General features: G+C 46.3%; 1 protein-coding gene across 2 annotated transcripts in view; it reads right to left on the bottom strand.

Annotated features, from left to right (window-relative positions):
* anapc1 (anaphase promoting complex subunit 1) overlaps positions 1–24845 on the bottom strand; it is a 248134-nt gene that overhangs the window by 93721 nt on the left and 129568 nt on the right. The window contains exons 29-32 of one of the 2 annotated variants that reach the window (XM_078212275.1): positions 20634–20868; positions 13976–14067; positions 2949–3083; positions 1711–1793 (exon numbers count right to left, since the gene is read on the bottom strand). In XM_078212275.1, coding sequence (XP_078068401.1) covers positions 1711–1793; positions 2949–3083; positions 13976–14067; positions 20634–20868 — 545 coding nt within the window. Of the gene's footprint in view, positions 1–1710; positions 1794–2944; positions 3084–13975; positions 14068–20633; positions 20869–24845 lie in introns of both variants that reach the window. The other variant, XM_078212276.1, reaches the window with a different exon arrangement.

Genomic DNA, 24845 nt, shown 5'->3' with positions numbered 1-24845 from the left:
GCACAGCACCGCCTGCAGATTTCCCTCCAAGCCACATGCTGTTCTGACTTGGAACTATTCCGCCGTTCCTTCACCGACACCAGGCCAAAATCCTGGGAACTCCCTTCCTAATATCACTGTGGGTGTATTGACACCACATGGACTGCAGCGGTTCCAGAAGGCGGCTCACCACAAGCACAATTCAGAATGGGCAACAAATGTTGGCCTAACCAACTGGCCTGAGCACATCCCATAACTTAACAAAAAGGGGCAATGGACCAAGAGTTGGAAAGTGGGATAGGGTTGGATTGATATTTTTCAGCTAGCAGAGACACGATGGGTTGAATGGCCTCCTTCTTTGTCGTTAATCTTCTCTGTTTGAGGGTGAAATCACACATCTCATGGCGGCACGGTAGCACAGTGGTTAGTACAGCTGCCTCACAGCTCCAGGGACCTGGGTTCGATTCCTGGCTTGGGTCACTGTCTGTGTGGAGTTTGCACATTCTCCTCGTGTCTGCGTGGGTTTCCTCCGGGTGCTCCGGTTTCCTCCCACAGTCCAAAGATGTGCGGGTTAGGTTGATTGACCATGCTAAAATTGCCCCTTAGAGTCCTGAAATGTGTAGGTTAGAGGGATTAGTGGGTAAATATGTGGGGGTAGGGCCTGGGTGGGATTGTGGTCGGTGCAGACTCGATGGGCTGAATGGCCTCCTTCTGCACTGTAGGGTTTCTATGATTTTCTATGATCTCAGAGATGCACACAGAAAGGAAACATTAACTTTTCTTTGCCAAACTGGACCCATTATTCGTAACGGGTTAGTTGTTTAAGATTAATGGTCTTGTTTCTATATTTCTGCACATGGGGGGGAAGGGGGGAGGGTCAGGATATTGAATTTGATCAGCCATGATCATAATGAATGGCGCAGCAAGCTTGAAGGGCCAAATGGCCTGCTCCTGTTTCTAGTTTCTACATTACTATGTTTCATGGGAAAATTGATCACTCACTTCTGCTTCCTGCTGCAGGATAAGAAAATTCTGGATTTGGTTTTACCTCGACAGCAGTGAGGTTACTCTGAGGTAATCAGCTTTGTATTTACCTAGCATCAGCATGCATTCAATGGGCCCTGGTTCTCCATCCCACTTTAAAAGGCTCCTTCAACCCTACCACTATGGCCAAGGTTTCAGTCACCTTTCCTCATAGAATCCCTACAGTGCAGATGGCGGCCATTCGGCCCATCGGGTCTGCACCACCCACAATCCCACCCAGGCCCCAATCCCCATAACCCCACCTATTTACCCTGCTAATCCCCTAACACCAAGGTCAATTTAGCATGGCCAATCCACCTAACCCGCAGATCTTTGGAGTGTGGGAGGAAACCGGAGCACCCGGAGGAAACCCACACAGGCACAGGGAGAATGTGCAAACTCCACACGGACAGTGACCCGAGGCCGGAATTGAACCTGGGTCCCTGGCGCCGTGAGGCAGCAGCGCTGACCACTGTGCCGCCCAAGTGACATGGTGTCAGATTTCGTTTCTTTACATTCCTGTGAAGTGCCTTGGGATGTTTTAAAACCTGACGGGGCTATATAAATGCAAGCTGTTGTTGCTGTGGGGAGTTTGCTGCTCTACGTTAACTCCTTGGAAAATAATTTAAAATTAAGCTGCCCACCAGGCATTAACCGAGTAATTCCACACCTTTGCTTAGCTGAGAATTTATCCCGATTTAACCATACCTGTTGTTCGTTTTCAGGTAAAGTAAGGCCAAAGCCAGGGTAGCTCCAGGACATGTAACATCCACATTCACAGTGTCCCCTTCCTGTCAAAGAGAGGAATTACAATCAGCCTCCTCAGAATCTTCAAAAACAAACTCCAGCCCTAATGCAGTGGTTTCCCTCTCTAACACGAAACCTTAAGAAATAGAGGAGCAGAAAGGTATGAGGGTTCGAAAAGCATAGCTTAAAAAAAGAGAGAAGACAATGCGTAACATATAAAATGTACAAGATAGCAATTTTTCCAAATAACTGCTCAAGAGTATTAACCCAAAGAGATTATGGGTGGCACGGTGGCACAGTGGTTAGCACTGCTGCCTCACAGCGCCAGGGACCAGGTTCCATTCTGCCCTCGGGTCACTGTCTGTGTGGAGTCTGCATGTTCTCCCCGTGTCTGCGTGGGTTTCCTCCGGGTGCTCCGGTTTACTCTTTTGGAGAGTCGGTGCAGACTCAATGGGCTGGATGGCCTCTTTCTGCACTGTGATTCATTTTAAACATTAATTATTGCAGACATGGAATGGTCTCCCAATAGAAGTGCTGCAAAATAGAATCCACAACCGCTTTTTAAAAGGGGAAGTGGATAAATATTTGAATAAGAAAAGAAAAGTTGGGAAAGGGCAGAAAACGAGTTGGGAGAAAGCAGATAGCTCTTTCCGAGGGCTGGGGGAAACATGATGGGCTGAAAGGCCATCCACTGTGCTGTAAAATTCTACAGACTTCATTATTCATGAGCTTTCGGAGCGCTGCTTCTTCATCAGGTGAGTGGAGAGGTGGGTTCACAAACACATATATAGACAGAGACACAATTGCAATGGTTGGAATGCGAGTCTTTTCAGGTAATCAAGTCTTTACAGGTACAGTGTGTGAGTGTCTGTACCTGTAAAGACTTGATTACCTGTAAAGACTCGCATTCCAACTATTATGTTGCAATTGTATCTTTGCCTATATATGCCCTGTTTGTGAACCCAACTCTCCACTCACCTGATGAAGGTGCAACACTCCGAAAGCTTGTGATTCCAAATAAATCTGTTGGACTTCTTACTGTGCCCACCCCAGTCCAACGCCAACATCTCCACATCATTATTCATGAGTTGGACATCGAAAGCCCGAAACCACAACGTAAAACTGACCTTTGGGCTTTGTAACATTTAATAATACCGTGAACATTACCTGCAAGTAGATAATGAAAATAAAGTACTGGCCTTGATTTGGTAACTGGGCGATTTGTGCTTCTCTCTGTGGGTTCCAGGTTGGGCACGTCGGTGTCCTCCGACCATGTACTGGTACAGCTGGTCTGGGACATTCAGGTCAGACATGCCAATCAGGTTACTCCCATGCTACAAGGCAAGACAACAGAGTAAAACATGTTATCACCAACGCAGAGATACACGTACCACTTCAATCCCTCCATCACCACTGAAGAGCAGTGGTAGCTGTGTGTGCCATCTATAAGATGCATTGCAGGAACTTGCCAAGGTTCCTTAAACAGCATCTTCCAAACCCACGACCATTACCACCTAGAAGGACAAGGGCAGCAGATACCTGGAAACACCACCACCTGGAGGTTCCCCTCCAAGCCACCAACCACCCTGACTTGGAAATATATCAAGTTAAAGTTTATTTATTAATGTCACAAGTGGGCTTACGTTAACACTGCAATGAAGTTACTGTGAAAATCCCCAAGTCGCCACACTCCGGCTCCTGTTCGGGTACACTGAGGGAGAATTTAGCATGGCCAATGCACCTAACCAGCACGTCTTTCAGATTGTGGGAGGAAACTGAGGCACCCAGAGGAAACCGACACAGACATGGGGAGAACGTGCAAACTCCGCACAGACTGTGACCCAAGCTGGGAATTGAACCCGGGTCCCTGGCGCTGTGAGGCAGCAGTGCTAACCACTGTGCCACCCTGCTGCCCTATCACTGTTCTATCACTGTCGCTGGGTCAAAATCCAGGAACACCCTCCCTAACAGCATTGCGGATGTACCGACACCTCAGGGATTGCAGCGGTTCAAGAAGGCAGCTCACTACCTCCTTCTCAAGGGCAATTAGCGATGGGCAATAAATGCTAGCCTAGCCAGCGATGCTCACATCCTGTACATTAACTGAAAAAAACTTCTTGAGCTTCAGTTCAATGAATAAAATAAAACGGGGATAAAAATCTGACACCAGTCATGGTTGCCGTAACTACCAAATTGTCCTGAAAATCCATCATGTTCACGAATGTCCTTAAGGGAACGGGACCTGCTGTCCTTACACAGTCTAGCCGATATGCAACTCCAGACTCAGCAACATGGTCACACTCTGAAATGGCCTAACAAATCTCTCAGCTGTACAAATCTGCTATGAGAAATAAGGCATCAGATTCAGACACAACAAGACACAACCAATCCGGTCAATCCTGCAAAGACACTCCCACTAACTGAAGGTACTGAAGATAAGCGTGCAGGTGCAGCAGGCGGTAAAGGCAGCAAATGGCATGTTGGCCTTCATTGCGAGACGTTTCGAGTACAGGAGCAGGGATGTGTTGTTGCAATTATACAGGGCCTTGGTGAGGCCACACCTAGAGTATTGTGTGCTGGTTTTGGGTCTCCTTTTCTGAGGAAGGATGTTCTTGTTCTCGAGGGAGTGCAGCGAAGGTTTACCAGGCTGATTCTGGGGATGGTGGGACTGATGTATGAGGAGAGATTGACTAGGTTAGGATTGTTTTCACTGGAGTTCAGATGAATGAGGGGGGATCTCATCTTGACTTATAAAATTCTAACAGGACTAGACAGGGTAGATGCAGGGAGGATGTTCCCGATGGTGGGGGAGTCCAGAACCAGGGCTCATAGTCTGAGGATTCAGGGTAGACCATTTACGACGGAGGTGAGGAGACATTTCTTCACCCAAAGAGTGGTGAGCCTGTGGAATTCATTACCACAGGAAGTAGTTGATGCCAAAACATTGAATGCATTCAAGAGGCGGGTGGATATAGCACTTGGGGCAAATGGGATCAAAGGTTATGGGGAGAAAGCAGGTTTAGGCATGATCTTAATGAATGGTGGAGCTTTGGACTGTGGGAGGAAACCGGAGCACCCGGAGGAAACCCACGCAGACACGAAGAGAATGTGCAAACTCCACACAGACAGTGACCCAAGCCGGGAATCGAACCCAGGTCCCTGGAGCTGTGAAGCAGCAGTGCTAACCACTGTGCTACCGTGCCGCCTATATCTTCTATGTTTCTAACATCAGGGGCTCGTGTCAAAATAGAGAGAGCTGTCATATCACATTGCCAAGTGCCAAATGCCACACAGTCATATTTTCAGAATCATACCTTACAGACAATATTCCTGATTTCTCCATCACTATCCCTGGGTAAGACCTCTTCCTCTGCCAGGACAGACCCATCAGAGGTAGCAACATGGGGTATACAGTCAGAGGGAGTGGATCTAGACCTCCATGAGGTCTCATGGCATCAGGTCAGACTTGGGCAAAGAGGAAGATGGTGACATAGTTGCAATGGAATTGGACAGTAATCCAGAGGGACTGACTATTGTTTTGGGGAAGCAAGTTCAAATCCTACCACAATATCTGGTGGAATTTAAATTCAATTCATTAATAGATCTGGAATTAAAGACTAGACTCAGTAATAATGGCCATGAAACTACCGGATTGTCACTCCCCATATCTCTCAATTCCCTGAGACACCAAAACTCTATCTACCCCAGCTTGAAATGTATTCAATGATACAGCATCCACAGTCCTCTGTGGTAGAGGATGTTTCTTCAGAAGGAACTCTTCACATGCAGACATTAAACAGAAAACTTACTCCAACTTATAAATCAAAGAAAGGTTTTAATAAAGAAACTTCATTACTCCAAACTTGGGGCCTCGCCCTGGGCCACTCCAAGCTCCCCACAATTCCCAACAGGTTCTTATTTATAGTGAGTCAGCTGACCATCACATCATTCTGTAATTGGTTCCATGGTTTACTGGGTCAGCTGACCCTTACAGCTTGTTACCATTGGTCACATTACATCCAATACAAAGTTGTCACCGGTTACATTCTAACAGAGAATTTAAAAGATTCACAACCGTTTGAGTGAAGTGATTTCTCCTCATCTCAGTCCTAAATGATCATCCCCTTATCCTGAGGCTGTGACCCCCGTGTTTTAGATTCTCCGACCTGCGGAAACAATCTCTCAGCGCCCCTTCAGAACCTTGTACGTTCCAATGAAATCGCTTCTGGTTTCCTCCCACAGTCCAAAGATGTGTAGGTTAGGTGGAATGGCCATGCTAAATTGCCACTTAGTATCAGGGGGACTAGTAGGGTAAATATGTGGGGTTATGGGAAAAGGGTCTGGGTGGGATTGTGGTCGATGCAGACTCGATGGGCTGAATGGCCTCCATCTGCACTGTAGAGATTCTATGATTCTCTCATTCTTCTAAACTCCAGAGAATATGAGCCCAATTTACCCAGCTTTTCAGCATAGGGTAACTCCCTCATCCCAGGGGCTAATTTAATGAACCTTCGGTCTACCACCTCCAACGCAAGTATTATATCCTTTCTTGAACGTGGAGACCAAAACTGCACACAAAATTGTAAATACAGATTCACCTGCACAAGCATAGCAAGATTTTTCTATTATTGTACTCCAATCCCTTCGCAATAAAGGCAACATGCCACTTGCCTTCCTAGTTACTTGCTGCACCTGCATGCTAACTTTCTGCATTCCTTTACAAGCACACCCATAATTCTTTGAACATCAACGCTTACAAGTTTCTCACCTTTTAAAAATATATTACTCTGTCTATTCATCTAAGTCATTCATATAGAACACAACTCTCTGAGACCCCAGCACTGATCTGCCCGGCAATCCACTATTCACTGCCTGCAATTTTGGAACAGGCTCAATAATGCCCACTTTCTGTTTTCCACCCGCAAACCAGTCTTCTATCTGTGTTAATGTATTCCCCCCAAAGCCATAAGTTCTTATCTGGTCTATCAACCTCTTTTGCAGCATCTTATTGAATGTTTTTGGAAATCCAGATACGCTACAGCTACTGATACCCCTTTTTCTCATTCTCAAAATTACATTCTCAAAAAACTCTAAAAATTTGTCAAACAGGATGTCCCTTCAATAAACTGCTTTAAATTTTCTGCCTTGCCTAATTGAATGCCTTCATCATATTTTTTGATCATTTTGGGCAGCTCGGTGGCACAGTGGTTAGCACTGCTGCCGCACAGCGAGAGGGACCCGGGTTCAATTCTGGCCTCAGGTCATTGTCTATGTGGAGTTTGCATGTTCTCCCTGTATCTGCGTGATTGATTGATTTATTATTGTCACATGTATTAGTATACAGTGAAAAGCATTGTTTCCTGCACTGGACACAGGTGAGGTCCCAGAGGATTGGAGGATAGCAAATGTGGTCCCGTTATTTAAGAAGGGTAGCAAGGATAACCCGGGCAATTGTAGGCCGGTGAGCTTGACGTCCGTGGTAGGGAAGTTGTTGGAGAAGATTCTTAGAGATAGGATATATGCGCATTTAGAACATAGAACATAGAACATTACAGCGCAGAACAGGCCCTTCGGCCCACGATGTTGCACCGACCAGTTAAAAAAAAAACTGTGACCCTCCAACCTAAACCAATTTCTTTTCGTCCATGAACCTATCTACGGATCTCTTAAACGCCCCCAAACTAGGCGCATTTACAACTGATGCTGGCAGGGCATTCCAATCCCTCACCACCCTCTGGGTAAAGAACCTACCCCTGACATCGGTTCTATAACTACCCCCCCTCAATTTAAAGCCATGCCCCATAGAACATAGAAAGCCACAGCACAAACAGGCCCTTCGGCCCACAAGTTGCGCTGATCATATCCCTACCTCTAGGCCTATCTATAGCCCTCAATCCCATTAAATCCCATGTACTCATCCAGAAGTCTCTTAAAAGACCCTAACGAGTTTGCCTCCACCACCACCGACGTCAGCCGATTCCACTCACCCACCACCCTCTGAGTGGAAAACTTACCCCTGACATCTCCTCTGTACCTACCCCCCAGCACCTTAAACCTGTGTCCTCTCGTAGCAACCATTTCAGCCCTTGGAAATAGCCTCTGAGAGTCTACCCTATCCAGACCTCTCAACATCTTGTAAACCTCTATCAGGTCACCTCTCATCCTTCGTCTCTCCAGGGAGAAGAGACCAAGCTCCCTCAACCTATCCTCATAAGGCATGCCCCCCAATCCAGGCAACATCCTTGTAAATCTCCTCTGCACCCTTTCAATGGCTTCAACATCTTTCCTGTAATGAGGTGACCAGAACTGCGCGCAGTACTCCAAGTGGGGTCTAACCAGGGTCCTATAAAGCTGCAGCATTATCTCCCGACTTCTAAACTCAATCCCTCGATTAATGAAGGCTAGTACGCCGTACGCCTTCTTGACCGCATCCTCCACCTGCGAGGCCGATTTAAGAGTCCTATGGACCCGGACCCCAAGGTCCTTCTGATCCTCTACACTGCTAAGAATGGTACCCTTCATATTATACTGCTGCTTCATCCCATTGGATCTGCCAAAATGGATCACTACACACTTATCCGGGTTGAAGTCCATCTGCCACTTCTCCGCCCAGTCTTGCATTCTATCTATGTCTCGCTGCAACTTCTGACATCCCTCCAAACTATCCACAACACCACCTACCTTGGTGTCGTCAGCAAACTTACCAACCCATCCCTCCACTTCCTCATCCAGGTCATTTATGAAAATGACAAACAGCAAGGGTCCCAGAAATGACAAACAGCAAAGGTCCCAGAAATGACAAACAGCAAATGACAAACAGCAAAGGTCCCAGAAATTATTTAGAACTCAATAATCTCATTAGCGACAGACAACATGGTTTTGTACGAGGGAGGTCATGCCTCACAAATTTGGTTGAGTTTTTTGAGAAGGTGACAAAAACGATTGACGAGGGAAGGGCTGTGGATGTCGTCTATATGGATTTTAGTAAAGCGTTTGACAAGGTCCCTCATGGCAGGATGGTGCAAATCTCATGGAATAAAATGTGAGCTAGCTAGATGGGTGGAGAGCTGGCTTAGCCATAGAAGACAGAGGGGTCTTTTTCCGGTTGGAGGTCTGTGACTAGTGGTGTTCCACAGGGCTCTGTACTGGGACCTCTGCCTTTTGTGATATATATAAATGATTTGGAGGAAGATGTAGCTGGTGTGATCAGTAAGTTTGTGGACGACATGAAGATTGCTCGAGTGGTGAACATTGTCAGAAAATACAACAGGATATAGATAGGCTGGAACTTTGGGCGGAGAAATGGCAGATGGAATTTAATCCAGATAAATGCAAAGTGATGCATTTCGGTAGATCTAATGTAAGGGGGAGCTATACAATAAATGGCAGAACCATCAGGGGTACAGACACACAGAGGGACCTGGGTGTACAAGTCCACAGATCCTTAAAGGTGGCAGCACAGGTGGAGAGGGTGGTCAAGAAGGCATATGGCATGCTTGCCTTTATTGGACGGGGCATAGAATATAAAAGTTGGCATATGATGTTGCAGCTGTATAGAACGATGGTTAGGCCACATTTGGAATACTGCGTCCAGTTCTGGTTGCCACACTACCAGAAGGACGTGGAGGCTTTGGAGAGAGTACAGAAAAGGTTTACCAGGATGTTGCCTGGTATGGAGGGGCTTAGTTATGAGGAGAGGTTGGGTAAACTGGGGTTGTTCTCCCTGGAAAGACGGAGGATGAGGGGCGACCTAATAGAGGTGTATAAAATTATGAAGGGCATAGATAGAGTGAACAGTGGGAAGCTTTTTCCCAGGTCGGAGGTGACGAACACAAGTGGTCACGGGTTCAAGGTGAGGGGGGCAAGGTTCAACACAGATGTCAGGGGGGCCATATTTTACACAGAGGGTGGTGGGGGCCTGGAATGCACTGCCAAGCAAGGTGATTGAGGCAGACACACTGGGATCGATTAAGACTTATCTAGATAACCACATGAACAGACTGGGAATAGAGGGATACAAAAGAATGGTCTAGTGGGCACATGAGCGGCGCAGGCTTGGAGGGCCGAAGGGCCTGTTCCTGTGCTGTATTGTTCTTTGCTTTACAAAGCATACCGTACATACAGAAGGAAAGGAGTGCAGAATGCAGTGTTACAGGCATAGCTAGGGTGTAGAGAAAGATTAACCTAATATAAGGTAGGTCCATCAAAAGGTCTGATGGCAGCGGGGAAGAAACTGTTCTTGAGTTGATTGATACGTAATCTCAGATTTATTGTATCTTTTTCCTGACGGAAGGTGGAGGAAGTGTGGGATACTTCTGGGTGCCCCATTTCTCTCTCTCTCTCTCTCAAAGATGTGCAGATTAGGTGGATTGGCCATGCTAAATTGCCCCTTAGTGTCAGGGGGATTAGGTGGGTAAATACATAGGGTTATGGGGATAAGGCTTGGGTGGGAGTGTTGCTGGTGCAGGCTTGATGGGCCGAATGGCCTCCTGCTGCACTGTAGGGATTCTATGATTGATTCTATAATAGTAATGATTGCCTCACTTCTCATTTATCTAAATTAAAGTCTATCTAAATATATCTAAAATTGGCAATTTGATCCGTCTGGATAGCTTTGAATGCCACAAAGTCCTTGAGCCATTATAAACAAATGTAATACTACCAAGTACTTTCCCTTAAGGAGTGAATATGTGACCCTGGAAAGATCACTCGCTGCTTCCCAGATACAGTTTTAGCATTATCATGTCCATCTGCTTCCTGTTGCTGCCATAGTTATCAGCGCTAACTTGAAATAGCTTCTCCTGCAATAGCAAGAATACATTTTCTTGCAATAACAGTAAGAGTAAAAAGTATACAGCAGAGAAAGAAAAGACTGGCGCGGCACAGACAACTGTTTAATTTGAGATCAAAATTTCCCACGCTGAATCTCAGGCAAAGCTCAAATGGCAAAACTGCACATACAGAGCTGGAAAATTGAAAACAAAAGAGGAAGCGGTGGAAAGGCGTAGGTTAGTCAGCAATGATAGGCAAAATATTTCAGGTATGATTCCTCCCAATTCGGATGTAGAATCCAAAGCTGGAATGCTACCTCACCTGTTTCCTCTGCAGGTTTTGCCTGACCGATTGCATGTTAGACATACCCCACATCACATTTTATTGTAGAGCACGCTGTATAGCAAACAGGCCATTCAGCCCAATGGATTCATGGAGGTGCTTATGCTTAACATATGAATTAGGAGCACGAGTAGGCCACTTGGCCCCTCGCGCCTGCTCCAACATTCAGTAAGATCATGGCTGATCTGATTGCAACTGCAACTCCACATTCCCCCCCCTATCCCTGATAAACTGATAACAGGGCAGCACGGTGGCTCAGTGGTTAGCACTGCTGCCTTATAGTGCCAGGGACCTGGGTTCGATACCCGGCTTGGGTCACTCTGTGTGTGGAGTCTACACGTTCTCCCCATGTCTGCGTGGGTTTCCTTCGGGTGCTCCGGTTTCCTCCCACAGTCCAAAGTTTGTGCTGGTTAGGTGCATTGGCCATGCTAAATTCTCCCTTAGTGTACCCTAACAGGTGCCGGAGTGTGGCGACAAGGGGATTTTCACAGTAACTTCATTGCAGTGTTAACGTAAGTCTACTTGTGACACTAATAAATAAACTTTAAAACTTTTCACCCCCTTACTTATCAAGAATCTATCTCCGAGCCTTGAAAAAAATCCATTCCTTTAAAAGCGGAAATGACTTATTAAAATAAACCGATGTCCAGAATGCAATAGTTCCCCTTTTTTAAAAAAAACATGAATTCAAAACTGTACTCTGTGATCAGAAGAAAATAACAGTGGAAAGCTTACGTTCATGAGAATTGATAGGAACATAGCCCCTTGAGTCTGCTCTGCCATTCAAATGAGATCCTGACTGATCTGCAACTTAATTGTATAAAGTTTCCTTTGCTCCACATCCCTTAACACCTTTAGTGTTTATCAGCCTCCGATTAAAAATTAACAACTGATTGAACATCAGCTCTCATTTGTGGGAGAGAGTTTCAAACTTCTGCCCCTCTTTGCGTGTAGAAATGTTTCTCAATTTCGCTTCTGAAAGGTCTGGAGCTAGACTATTCCCCCATTTCTAGGCTCCGCAATTTGCTGTAATAGTTTCCCTCTATCAACCTATCTGCTCTACTTAATATCTTGAAAACATACACACAGAAATATAGAAGATAGGAGCAGGAGGAGGCCATTTGGCCCTTCGAGCCTGCTCTGCCATTCATCACGATCTTGGCTGATTGTCCAACTCAATAGCCTAATCCTGCTTTCCCCCCCATAACCTTTGATCCCATTCGCCCCAAGTGCTATATCCAGCTGCCTCTTGAATACATTCAATGTTTTGGCATCAACTACTTCCTGTGGTAATGAATTCCACAGGCTCACCACTCTTTGGGTGAAGAAATGTCTCCTCATCTCCGTCCTAAATGGTCTACCCCGAATTCTCAGACTGTGACCCCTGGTTCTGGACACACCCACCATTGGGAAGATCCTTCCTGCATCTATCCTGTCTAGTCCTGTTAGAATTTTATAAGTCTCTATGAGATCCCCCCGCCCCCGTCATTCATCTGAACTCTAGCGAAAACAATCCTAACCTCGTCAATCTCTCCTCATACATCAGTCCTGCCATCCCCTAACATCGATCAGATCATTCTGTAACCCTCTGAGTTTAAGGGAACGCATCTCAAAATTTTGTTCCATAGTAGGCTCATGAAGATGCAACTGCATCCAAATATTCATCAGGCACTAGTAAATCTCACATGGCAGAAGAACCAGTGGAGAGGTGAGGAGAGTTAAAAAAACAAAATTCATCCAGGACGTGTGGGCATCACTGGCAAGGCTAACATTTGTTGTCCGTTCCTGTGGCCTAGACAAAGTGGAGGTGAGCTGCCTTGTTGAATCGCTGCATCAGTGAGGCGCAAGTACATTCACAGGGCTGGTAGGAAGAGAGTACCAGGATTTTGACCTAGCAATAGCGAAGGAATGGAGATATATTTCCAAGCTGCTTCAAGGGGTACCTGCAGGTGCCGGCGTTTCCATGCAAATGCCGCCCTTGTCCTTCTAAAGTTTATTTATTCATAGAAACCCTACAGTACAGAAAGAGGCCATTCGGCCCATCGAGTCTGCGCCGACCACAATCCCACCCAGGCTGTACCCCCATATCCACCCACTTATCCCTCTAACCTATGCATCTCAGGACACTAAGGGCAATTTTTAGCATGGCCAATCAACCTAACCCGCACATCTTTGGACTGTGGGAGGAAACCGGAGCACCTGGAGGAAACCCACGCAGACACGAGGAGAATGCGCAAACTCCACACAGACAGTGACCCAAGCTGGGAATCGAACCCAGGTCCCTGGAGCTGTGAAGCAGCAGTGCTAACCACTGTGCTACCGTGCCACCCATTATTAGTGTCACAAGTAGGCTTACATGAACACTGCAATGAAGTTAGTGTGAAAATCCCGAAGTCGCCACACTCCGGCGCCTGTTCGGATACACTGAGGGAGAATTTAGCATGGCCAATGCACCTAACCAACACGTCTTTTGGACTGTGGGAGGAAACCAGAGCACCCGGAGGAAGCCCACGCAGACACGGGGAGAACGTGCAGAGTCCGCACAGACAGTGAGCCAAGCTGGGAATCGAACCCGGGTCCCTGGCGCTGTGGGGCAGCCGTGCTGACCACTGCAGTTGGCAATCGTGGATTTGAGAGGTGCTGTTGAAGGAGGCTTGGTGAGTCGCTGAATGCACTGCCTGAGAGTGTGGTGGAAGAAGGTTCAATAATAACTTTCAACAAGGAACTGAATAAATACTTGAAATGAAAAACGTGCAAAGCTGTGGCACAGAGAGCAGGGTAGCGGGGATGAATTGGATAACTTTGCTCATCTTCCATGCTGCAGGATTCTACGGCTATCATAAGCTGCAGTGAGAGTCAACAAGTGTCCTTCTCCTGAATGTCAACAATCTGTGTTGTTTTGATGTGGACCTGCCTGCATGTAGGCGTGCATGTTAGGCAAGGTGAGAACTGGGCTTGCTCTGACCCTCCCAAGGACCTGTTAGTATGCCAATAAATGTCACAGCTTGAAGGTGGAATACAAGTCCTGTTTTCAAACGATGAAACCTTTCTCATTGAAAACGTTGGCAAATGAAAACAAAAAAATGTAACCCTCTGCCCAGCGGACACTTACCCCGAGACAGACCATGCCAAGAGCAAGACCAGAAGCCAGCGAGTATGATTCTCTGTCAGTACAGTTCTCCATCTCTGGGCCTGGAGGCCGACCTAAACAGAGGAAACAGGGCTGATTGCTTTGCTTAAACAAGTCACAATTGAAAGCTGCTTTTCCTGGTTTTTTATTATTTCCCATTTTCAGCATCTGCAAATTTTTCCCATTTAGTTAAGAAGCGTTTGCTTTCCAGGAATATAAACGTTCCTTTGTTCCTATTTCCCTCGATAAGACATTCGCAAGACAAATCATAACTGGCGGGGGAAGATTCGTAGCTTCTGCCTCTAACAAAGATGGCATTTGTTTGGGGAGGCAATGGCCTAGTGGTATTATCGCTAGACTATTAACCTAGAAACTCAGCTAATGTTCTGGGGACCAGGGCTCGAATCCTGCCACAACAGATGGTGGAATTTGAATTCAATAAAAAATGTCTGGAACTGAGAACCCACAGATAAGCATGAAACCATTGCCGATCGTTGGAAAAATCCATCTGGTTCACGAATGTCCTTTAGGGAGGAAATCTACCGTCCTTATCCGGTCTGGCCTACATGTGACTCCAGAATCACAGCTATGTGGTTGACTCTCAACTGCCCTCGGGTAACTAGGGATGGGCAATAAATGCTGGCCAGCCAGCGACGCCCATGTCCAATGAATGAATTTTTAAAAATCACCAGATGTAATACGGTGACACAGTGGTTAGCACTGCTGCCTTACAGCTCCAGGGACCCGGGTTCAATTCCCAGCTTGGGTGACTGTGTGGTGTTTGGCGATTAGGGATTTTCACAGTCACTTCATTGCTGTGTTGTTAGCCTGACTAATAAATCAACTTTAACTTTTAACTTTGTTAACTTTAAATACTCCTGAATTTTTTTCTGTGATTTGTTCCCTCCTGATCTTTAGTTGCAGCAGTGGTTAAAGTCCAACAATTGTGGCTCCAGCACTGATCCCTGTGACACTCCACTAATTACAGGTCGTTATCCTGAAAATGCACCTCTTCTTCCCAACTCTCTGTCTTTTATCAGTTATGATGTGGAGATGCCGGCGTTGGACTGGGGTAAGCACAATAAGAAGTCTCACAACACCAGGTTAAAGTCCAACAGGTTTATTTGGTAGCAAATACCATAAGCTTTCGGAGCGCTGCTCCTTCGTCAGATGGAGTGGAGATATCCACTCCATCTGACGAAGGAGCTGTGCTCCGAAAGCTTATGGTATTTGCTACCAAATAAACCTGTTGGACTTTAACCTGCTGTTGTGAGACTTCTTACTGGTTTTATCAGTTGGCCAATCCTTTATCCATGCTGATGTACCACCCTCAACACCATGTATTTCAAAAAAGTACTGGCTCTATTCCAGGCCCTTGGAAAACACAACTGTCTACAATCCTCCAGCTTAAAAAAAAACATTGTTTGTTTGTTTATTTATTGGTGTCACAAGTAGGCTTACATTAACACTGCAATGAAGTTACTGTGAAAATCCCCTAGTCGCCACACTCCGGCACCTGTTCGGGTACACAGAGGGAGAATTTAGCATGGCCAATGCACCTAACCAGCACGTCTTTCGGACTGTGGGAGGAAACTGGAGAACCCGGTGGAAACCCACGCAGACATGGGGAGAACGTGCAGACTCCGCACAGACAGTGACCCAAGCCGGAAATCAAACCCAGGTCCCTGGCGCTGTGAGGCAGCAGTGCTAACCACTGTGCAACTGTTTGGTTCATTGGCCAGGATTTTCCGTGAAATTGGAAAAGCCCGAAACCGGGCGGAGAATCGGCATTTGACCCACCGACGGCTATGGTGGCCTTTTCCTGCATATCGCGTGTCGTTTAGTTGAAAAGATGAAGGGGCACAGGGTTCACGATGGATCGCTGACGGGATGGCCCGTGATTCTCTCACCCCGATGTGACCTCGGGCCTTGTGTAATCTGGGTGCCATATTTAAACGCTCCCCCTGCACAGTGCGAGCACTCTCTAACAGAGTTAAAGGTGCTCAAAAGTCAGGCTTCCAATTGGAGGAAACATTCAAGGTTCAGTGACGCCTCTCTCGCGCCCCTGCTGGACATGGTGGAGGTCTGCCAGAAAGTCCTCTACCCCTGCTCTGGGTGAAGAACTTCATGATGTGGAGATGCTGGCGATGGACTGGGGTAAACACAGTAAGAAGTCTCACAACACCAGGTTAAAGTCCAACAGGTTTATTTGGTAGCAAAAGTCACTAGCTTTCGGAGCGCTGCCCTTTCATCAGGTGAGTGGGAGTTCTGTTCACAAACAGGACATATAAAGACACAAACTCAATTTACAAAATAATAGTTGGAATGCGACTCTTTTCAGGAAATCAAGTCTTAAAGGTACAGACAATGTGAGTGGAGAGAGGGTTAGGCACAGGTTAAAGAGATGTGTATTGTCTCCAGTCAGGATAGTTAGTGAGATTTTGCAAGCCCGGGATCTTGGGTTCATGTCACACTATCTGTAACCCCCATGACTTGCCTGGGCTTGCAAAATCTCACTTACTGTCCTGGCTTGAGACAATACATATCTCTTTAACCTGTGCTTAACCCTCTCTCCACTCACATTGTCTGTACCTTTGAGACTTGATTACCTGTAAAGACTCGCATTCCAACCATTATCTTGTAAATTGAGTTTGTGTCTTTATATGCCCTGTTTGTAGATAGCCACATGAACGGCGTGGGAATGGAGGGATACAAAAGAATGGTCTAGTTTGGACCAGGGAGCGGCGCGGGCTGAGAGGGCCGAAGGGCCTGTTCTGTATTGTTCTTTGTGAACTGAAATCCCACTCACCTGACGAAGGGGCAGCGCTTCGAAAGCTGGTGGCTTTTGCTACCAAATAAACCTGTTGGACTTTAACCTGGTGTTGTGAGACTTCTTACTGTGAAGAACCTCATCCAAGGTGACAAATCCAACATAGCAGGTGGTGGCAGTGATGGTGAGTGCCAATGCCCCACAAAAGAGGACTTGCCACCCAGTGCAGCCAGAGGATGAATGATCTCCTCCGCTCTGCCACCACTTGGGTGGCCTGCGTTTAGTTCGGTTGATGCCTGACCAACACCCCACACCACATGACTGGGTGGTGACACTTCAGCCAATCGACTGCAATTTGTACTCTCAGCTCAGACAGAGCTATTATCCTAAGCTGCACTCCAAGGTTGTGGAGGTTGGACCACCAGGGTTACTGCTCAAAGTGTGAATAACTGCAATGCAAGGGGTTCCCTCAGTGACTGTACCATCCCCACGTCTCACAAGGGATTCCTCTAACTTGCTCAGTCGCCCAACTATTCTTCAGCCACATACAATGCAGATTATTTTTCAGTATGTGACCGAGGGGGTTAAAAGTTCAGGAGCAATCAGTGGCACTCTCAGGAATTTGTGTTGCTTGGCTAGGCATAATTGCTTCAGAAGCCAGACTCAAAGCGTGTCAAAGGAGCTGATGCTGAACGGTTTTGGCTGCGGAAGATTGCTCAATCTCAAAATGTGTTGGCCGATTTACTCATCGCTCCCCCAACCCCTGGAATGTGCTTAGATAGTCTCCCCCCCCCCCCCCCGCCCAAAGCTCCTGTCCTGAAGGCTACCCTCAGCGCTGCATGGTGGCATAGTGGGTAGCACTGCTGCCTCACAGCGCCAGGGACCTGGGCTCGATTTCCTGGCTTGAGTCACTGTCTGTGTGGGGTTTGCACTTTCTCCCCGTGTCTGTGTGGGTTTCCTCCGGGGGCTCCGGTTTCCTCCCATAGTCCAAAGATGTGCGTGTTAGATGGATTGGCCATGCTAAATTGCCTCTTAAGTTTCAGTTAGGGGCTAGTTAGGGTAAATGCATGGGGTTATGGGAATAGGGCCTGGGTGGGATTGTAGTTGGTGCAGACTCGATGGGCTGAATGGCCTCCTTCTGCACTGTTGGGATTCTATGATTCTACGCTGCCACAGGTTGTCTTCATTTTAAGATTTCAACCTCAGAATTAATGAAAGCAATACCAATGATTATTCCAAATAAAACTGAGATCTCACAGCCAATTCTCAATCTTGATCTCTAACCACCCCATCATATTACTCCTCAACTTGTCAGTTCTGGCAAAAATAATGTTCTAACCACTAGAGACTTTCTTCATAACCTCAATTCCCTCTGTCTCTGCTGACACTCTAGTTCATACAGCCAATGCCTTCCCTTTGCTCTGACATCCTTTCTAGATTGGGATGACAAAAATCTGTTTATTATTAACTGTGTATAATTAAGGGCACTCCATTAGAACCAAATAATATATTCATTTAGACTGACTGAAAATTACCATCAAGAACTTCAATCCTCTCATCATTCAAGCGATATAGAGGGAGTATAGCGAAGGTTTATCAGGCTAATTCCTGGGATGGCAGGGCAGGCCTGTCATGTGAGGAGAGACTACGTCAGTTAGGATTATATTCGCTGGAGTTTAGAAGAGTGAGAAGGGATCTCATAGAAACTTATAAAATTCTAACAGGATTAGACAGGGTAGATTCAGAAAGAATGTTCCCGATTGTGGGAGAGTCCAGAACTTGGGGTCATAGTTTGAGGATAAGGGGTAAAGCTTTTAGAACTGAGGTGAGGAGAAATTTCTTCACCCAGAGAGTGGTGAATCTGTGGAATTTACCATCACAGAAAGTAGTTGAGGCCAAAACATTGTCTGATTTCAAGAAGAAATTAGATGTAGCTCTTGGGGCTGAAGGGATCAAGGGATATGGGAGGAAGGGGGTTTCAGGATATTGAATGATTATAATGAATGGTGGACCAGGCTCAAAGGGCCAAATGGCCTACTCCTGCTTCTAGTTCCTATGTTTCTATGATGTGCTATACTCAGGCTAACACGCTTCTTCATTCAAAACAATTCTTACTTTCCTAATTGGGAATAACTGACTGCAACTTTCATTTCAGTATTTCGGAACTGGGGAACAGAAGTCACGATTTTGGGAGGAATGTACGACCCGCGATTCTTTTCCTTTCCTTTCTTTGATGAATATGATGAAAGGCTTGACGCATGAGGAGCGTTTGAGAACTCTGGGTCTGTACTCGATGGAGTTCAGAAGGATGAGGGGGGGGATCTCATTGAAACTTACAGAATACTGAAAGGCCTAGATAGATTGGACGTAGGGAAGATCTTTCCATTGGTAGCAGTTACTAGGGTCCGAGGGCACAGCCTCAGAGTAACGGGGTTTACCCTTTGGAACTTTGATGAGGAGGAATTTCTTCAGCCAGAGGGTGTTGAATCTATGGAATTCATTGCCACAGAAGACTTTGGAGGCCAGGTCACTGAGTGCATTTAAGACAGAGATAGTTAAGTTCTTGATTGGTAAGGGGATCAAAGGTTACTTGTTTACGATTTACATAGATGATTTGGAGTTGGGGACCAAGTGTAGTGTGTCAAAATTCGCAGATGACACTAAGATGGGTGGAAGAGCAAAGTGTGCAGAGGATGCTGAAAGTCTGCAAAGGGATATAGATAGTCTAAGTGAATGGGCGAGGGTCTGGCAGATGGAGTACAATGTTGGTAAATGTGAGATCATCCATTTTGGTAGGAATAACAGCAAAATGGACTATTATTTAAATGGTAAAAAATTGCAGCAATTTGCTATGCAGAGGGACCTGGGTGTCCTTGTGTAGGAATCTCAAGGAGTTGGTTTGCAGGTGCAGCAGGTAATTAAGGCGGCAAATGGAGTTTTGTCCTTCATTGCTAGACGGATGGAGTTTAAAAACAGCAAGGTTATGTTGCAGCTGTATAAGGTGCTGGTGAGGCCACACCTGGAGTACTGTTGCAGTTTTGGTCTCCTTACTTGAGAAAGGATATACTGGCACTGGAGGGGGTACAGAAGAGATTCACTAGGTTGATTCCGGAGTTGAGGGGGTTGGTTTATGAGGAGAGAATGAGTAGACTGGGGCTATACTCATTGGAATTTAGAAGAATGAGGGGTGATCTTATAGAAACATATAAGATTATGAAGGGAATAGATAAGATAGAAGCAGGGAAGTTGTTTCCACTGGCAGGTGAAACTAGAACTAGGGGGCATAGCCTCAAAATAAGGGGAAGCAGATTTAGGACTGAGTTGAGCAGGAACTTCTTCACAAAAAGGGTTGTGAATCTGTGGAATTCCCTGCCCAGTGAAGCAGTTGAGGCTACCTCATTGAATGTTTTTAAGGCAAGGATAGATAAAGTTTTGAACAGTAAAGGAATTAAGGGTTATGGTGAGCGGGCGGGTAAGTGGAGCTGAGTCCACAAAAAGATCAGCCATGATCTTATTGAATGGCGGAGCAGGCTTAAGGGGCCAGATGGCCTACTACTGCTCCTAGTTCTTATGTTACGGGGAAAAGGCAGGAGAATGGGGTTGGGAAACATATCAGCCATGATCGAAGAGCAGAGCAGACGCGATGGGCCGAATGGCCTAATTCTGCTCCTATATCTTATGCTTTAAAGTCATTGACCTAGAGACATGTCAGTTTAAAGTTCCACTCAAAGGATATCCCCTTGCATAATGAATGACCCCACTTCATACTGAAGTGCCATTTGAGATACGAGATTGAACTCCTGCCAAGGGCACAACTGACCAAAGCTTATTTCTCGTCCACATATGAACTCAGAGTGGAAGATACCTCACCTATTTCAGTCAGAAGTACTTCGGCAATATGCCGGTGAGCAGTTCCTTGGTACACAAGTCCTATGCCCATAACGGCCGCAACCTGCAAGTTGTGGGGCACGTCCAGCTCAGTTGAGGTAGGAGGTAACAGTGCAGGGATATGAATGCTGAGAAGACGCGTGACTGATATATCCATTGTGCCCAGCTTTGCTGCAGAAATCCCCAGCAGCAATCCAATGCTGGTCATCTCATGACCCTGCCAAAAAGCACAAGAAAAACACGTTATCTTAGAGTCTTTCTTAGATACAGAAAAAGGGGCTATAGGATAGAAGAATTGGAAACATTACATCATTATTCAAAATGGGGTATGAAAATATGCCCAACAACTACAAGTCAGTCTGTTTAAACATGATCATCGAATCCCTACAGTGCAGAATGAGGCCATTCTGTCCATTTAAGTCTACACCAACTCTCTGAAAGAGCATCTTACCCAGGCCCACCCACTATCCTGTTCTCTTAACCACGCATTTATCCCGCTAATCCCCCTGACTTACACATCTTGGGCACAGTAAGAAGTCTCACCACCAGGTTAAAGTCCAACAGGCTTATTTGGAATCACGAGCTTTCGGAGCGCTGCTCCTTCATCACCCACCCACCTGATGAAGCACTCCAAAAGCTCGTGATTCCAAATAAACCTGTTGGACTTTAACCTGGTGGTGAGACTTCTTACCGTGCCCACGCCAGTCCAATGCCGGCATCTCCACTTCGTACACATTTTGGGACACTAAGGGGCAATTTAGCATGGCCAATCCACCTAACCTGCACTTGGTGGATGGTAGTAAAGTATTTGGAACCTTGATTCAGAACAAACTTCAGTCGCCTGGGTAAATGTGAATTAACTAAGGAAAGCCTGTATAAATTACTGAAGGCAAATTGCGTTTAACTGACTTAATTGAGTTTTTTGATGAGGTAAGGGAGAATCGAAGTGGTGTACATGGATTTTCAAAAGGCTTTCGATAAAAATGCCATACCACAGGCCTGTCAGCAAAATCAAATCATAGAAGAATCATAGAAACCCTACAGTGCAGAAGGAGGCCATTCGGCCCATCGAGTTTGCACCGACCACAATCTCACCCAGGCCTTACCCCCACATATTTACCCGCTAATCCCTCTAACCTACGCATCTCAGGACTCTAAGGGGCAATTTTTAACCTGGCCAATCAACCTAACCTGCACATCTTTGGACTGTGGGAGGAAGCCGGAGCACCCGGAGGAAACCCACGCAGACACGAGGAGAATGTACAAACTCCACACAGACAGTGACCCAAGCCAGGAATCGAACCCAGGTCCCTGGAGCTGTGAAGCAGCAGTGCTAACCACTGTGCTACCGTGCCGCAAACTTCATGGAATAAAAGAGACAGGAACAGCATTGATTCCAAGTTAGCCAAGTTGTTTTTTATTAATTCGTGGGACATGGGAGTCACTGGCTGGCCAGCATTTATTGCCCATACCTAGTTGCTCCAGGGCAGTTGAGAGTCAACCACATTGTTGTGGCTCTGGAGTCACATGTAGGCCAGACCAGGCAAGGATGGCAGATTTCTTTCCCTAAAGGACATTAGTGAACCAGATGGGTTTTTCCGACAATCGACAATGGTTTCATGGTCATCAGTGGATTCTTAATTCCAGATACTTGTTTATTAAATTCAAATTCCACCATCTGCCGTGGCAGGATTCGAACCCGGGTCCCCAGGACATTAGCTGAGTTTCTGAATGAATAGTCGAGCGATAATTCCACTAGGCCTTCACCTCTCCAAACAGGAAACAGACAGCAGTGGAGAATGGTTGTCCTTTGGACTGGAGGAATGTACACAGTGAGGTTCCTCAGGGGCTGATATTAGGACCCTGCTTTTCTTAATTTATCTGAAAGACTTAGACTTGGGTGTGCAAAAAAAGCAACAGCGATGTGAGGAAATACATTTTTAAAAAGCTAAAAGCAAAATGTTGTGGATGCTGAAAGCTAAAGCTGAAACAGAAAATGCTGGAAAATCTCAGCAGGTCTGACAGCATCCGTGGAGAGAGAATAGAGCCAACGTTTCGAGTCAGGGTGACCCTTCATCATTTTTAAAAAGCAAATAGCTAAGACCTGAAATGCACTGGCAGAGAGCGGTGGACGTAGAATCAATCGTGGCTTTCTAAAGGGAACTGAATAATTGAAAAAAAATTGCAGGGCTCTCGGGAGAGTGTGGTGAGTGGGATTCATCAGCATGGACACGGGGAGGGGAAGGGGGTTTCCTTTGGTTTTGTAACTATTCTACGATACTACTTGGTGTTTGTGGGATTGGCAGTAGAAGCATTGATGGAAGTGACAGTGGAGATCCAGAGGCGAGTGGTTAGAGAACCTTCTTATCTTCACCGGTCACCCCCTTTTGTCCCCAAAATAAATGCTACACAAGTTGACACCCATTCCCTGGGGAGAAGGGGTAGGGAGAGCAGTCAACCTGCTATCTGACCTGCAGAATCTGTCACTTGCAACGGAGTGCAAACCGTAAACAAAAACTCAGAGTAATATCTCTCCAGATCATAAATCTCTAACACGGCTAAAGGATAAATGTGTAACTAGCTACTCAAAACTCACATTAAACAAAAAAAATGCATGACATTATTACTGTTGCTTACTTGAAAAGACCACTTTTCAAAATTCAATTGTTAACAAAACTAATCCAGCTAGCTAGTAAGTTTGTGCAGGCTGTTGAAAGAGGATTGAGGAAACGGTAGCACAGGATTGGGCGGCATGGTAGCACAGTGGTTAGCACTGCTGCTTCACAGCTCCAGGGACCTGGGTTCGATTCCCGGCTCAGGTCACTGTCTGTGTGGAGTTTGCACATTCTCCTCGTGTCTGCGTGGGTTTCCTCCGGGTGCTCCGGTTTCCTCCCACAGTCCAAAGATGTGCGGGTTAGGTTGATTGGCTATGCTAAAATTGCCCCTTAGTGTCCTGAGATGCGGAGGTTAGAGGGATTAGCGGGTAAATATGTAGGGATATGGGGGTAGGGCTGGGCGGGATTGTGGTCGGTGCAGACTCGATGGGCCGAATGGCCTCTTTCTGCACTGTAGGGTTTCTATGAAACGATCAAAATTTCCACATTCGTGTCAAGGATTTTAGGCGGAAATGCAAGGATTCTTCACAATGGAAAATTGTTCAGTAAAAGTGAAACTGTACCCAACTTTCACATTTCCTTCTTCACTTTCAGCAGAGTGACGGCAAAATGACAAAATACCAAGTGTGCAACCAACATGCTACCTCGTTAGTTGCCCAATAATAAAGCTTCTGCTCGACAGGTGGTGATGGCCTAATGGCATTATCGCTAGACTATTAAACCAGAAACTCAGCTAATGGGCGGCACGGTGGCACACTGGTTAGCACTGCAGCCTCACAGTGCCTGGGACCCGGGTTCGATTCCCGGCTTGGGTCACTGTCTATGTGGAGTTTGCACATTCTCCCCGTGGCTTTTCTCCGGGTGCTCCGGTTTCCTCCCACAGTCTGGGAAAGACATGCTGGTTAGATGCATTGACCATGCTAAACGCTCCCTCAGTGTACCCAAACAGATGCCCAAGTGTGGCGACGAGAGGATTTTCACAGTAACTTCATTGCAGTGTTAAGGTAAGCCTACTTGTGACACTAATAAATAAACTCACCTACACAACTCAGGCCACTAAGGGCAATTTTTTAGTGGGCATATTTACCCACTAATCCCTCTAACCTACGCATCTCAGGACACTAAGGGCAACTTAAACTGTTCTGGGGACCCGGGTTCGAATCCCGCCACAGCAGATGGTGGAATTTGAATTCAATAAAAAATATCTGATGCTAAGAATCTACTGATGACCATGAAACCATTGTCGGTTGTCGGAAAAACCCATCTGGTTCACTATTGTCCTTTAGGGAAGGAAATCTGCCACCCTTACCTGGTCTGGCCTACATGAGACTCCAGAGCCACAGCAATGTGGTTGTCTCTCAACAACCCTCTGAAATGGCCTGTCAAGCCACTCAGTTTCAAGGGCAACTAGGGATGGGCAATAAATGCTGGCCCAGTCAGCGACACCCATGTCCCACGAATGAATCAGAAACAAATTACACTGAAATGCTAGCTTAACACTTAATGACCAATCATTCATTCTCCTCCTTCCTTGCAATTCTTGCGGTTGTACGGTTATAGAAAGGATCACTGTTTCAGG

Source organism: Mustelus asterias, chromosome 5 (assembly GCF_964213995.1).
Source record: "Mustelus asterias chromosome 5, sMusAst1.hap1.1, whole genome shotgun sequence".
Classification (NCBI taxonomy): Eukaryota; Metazoa; Chordata; class Chondrichthyes; order Carcharhiniformes; family Triakidae; genus Mustelus; species Mustelus asterias.
This window is presented reverse-complemented; position numbering and strand designations above follow the sequence as displayed.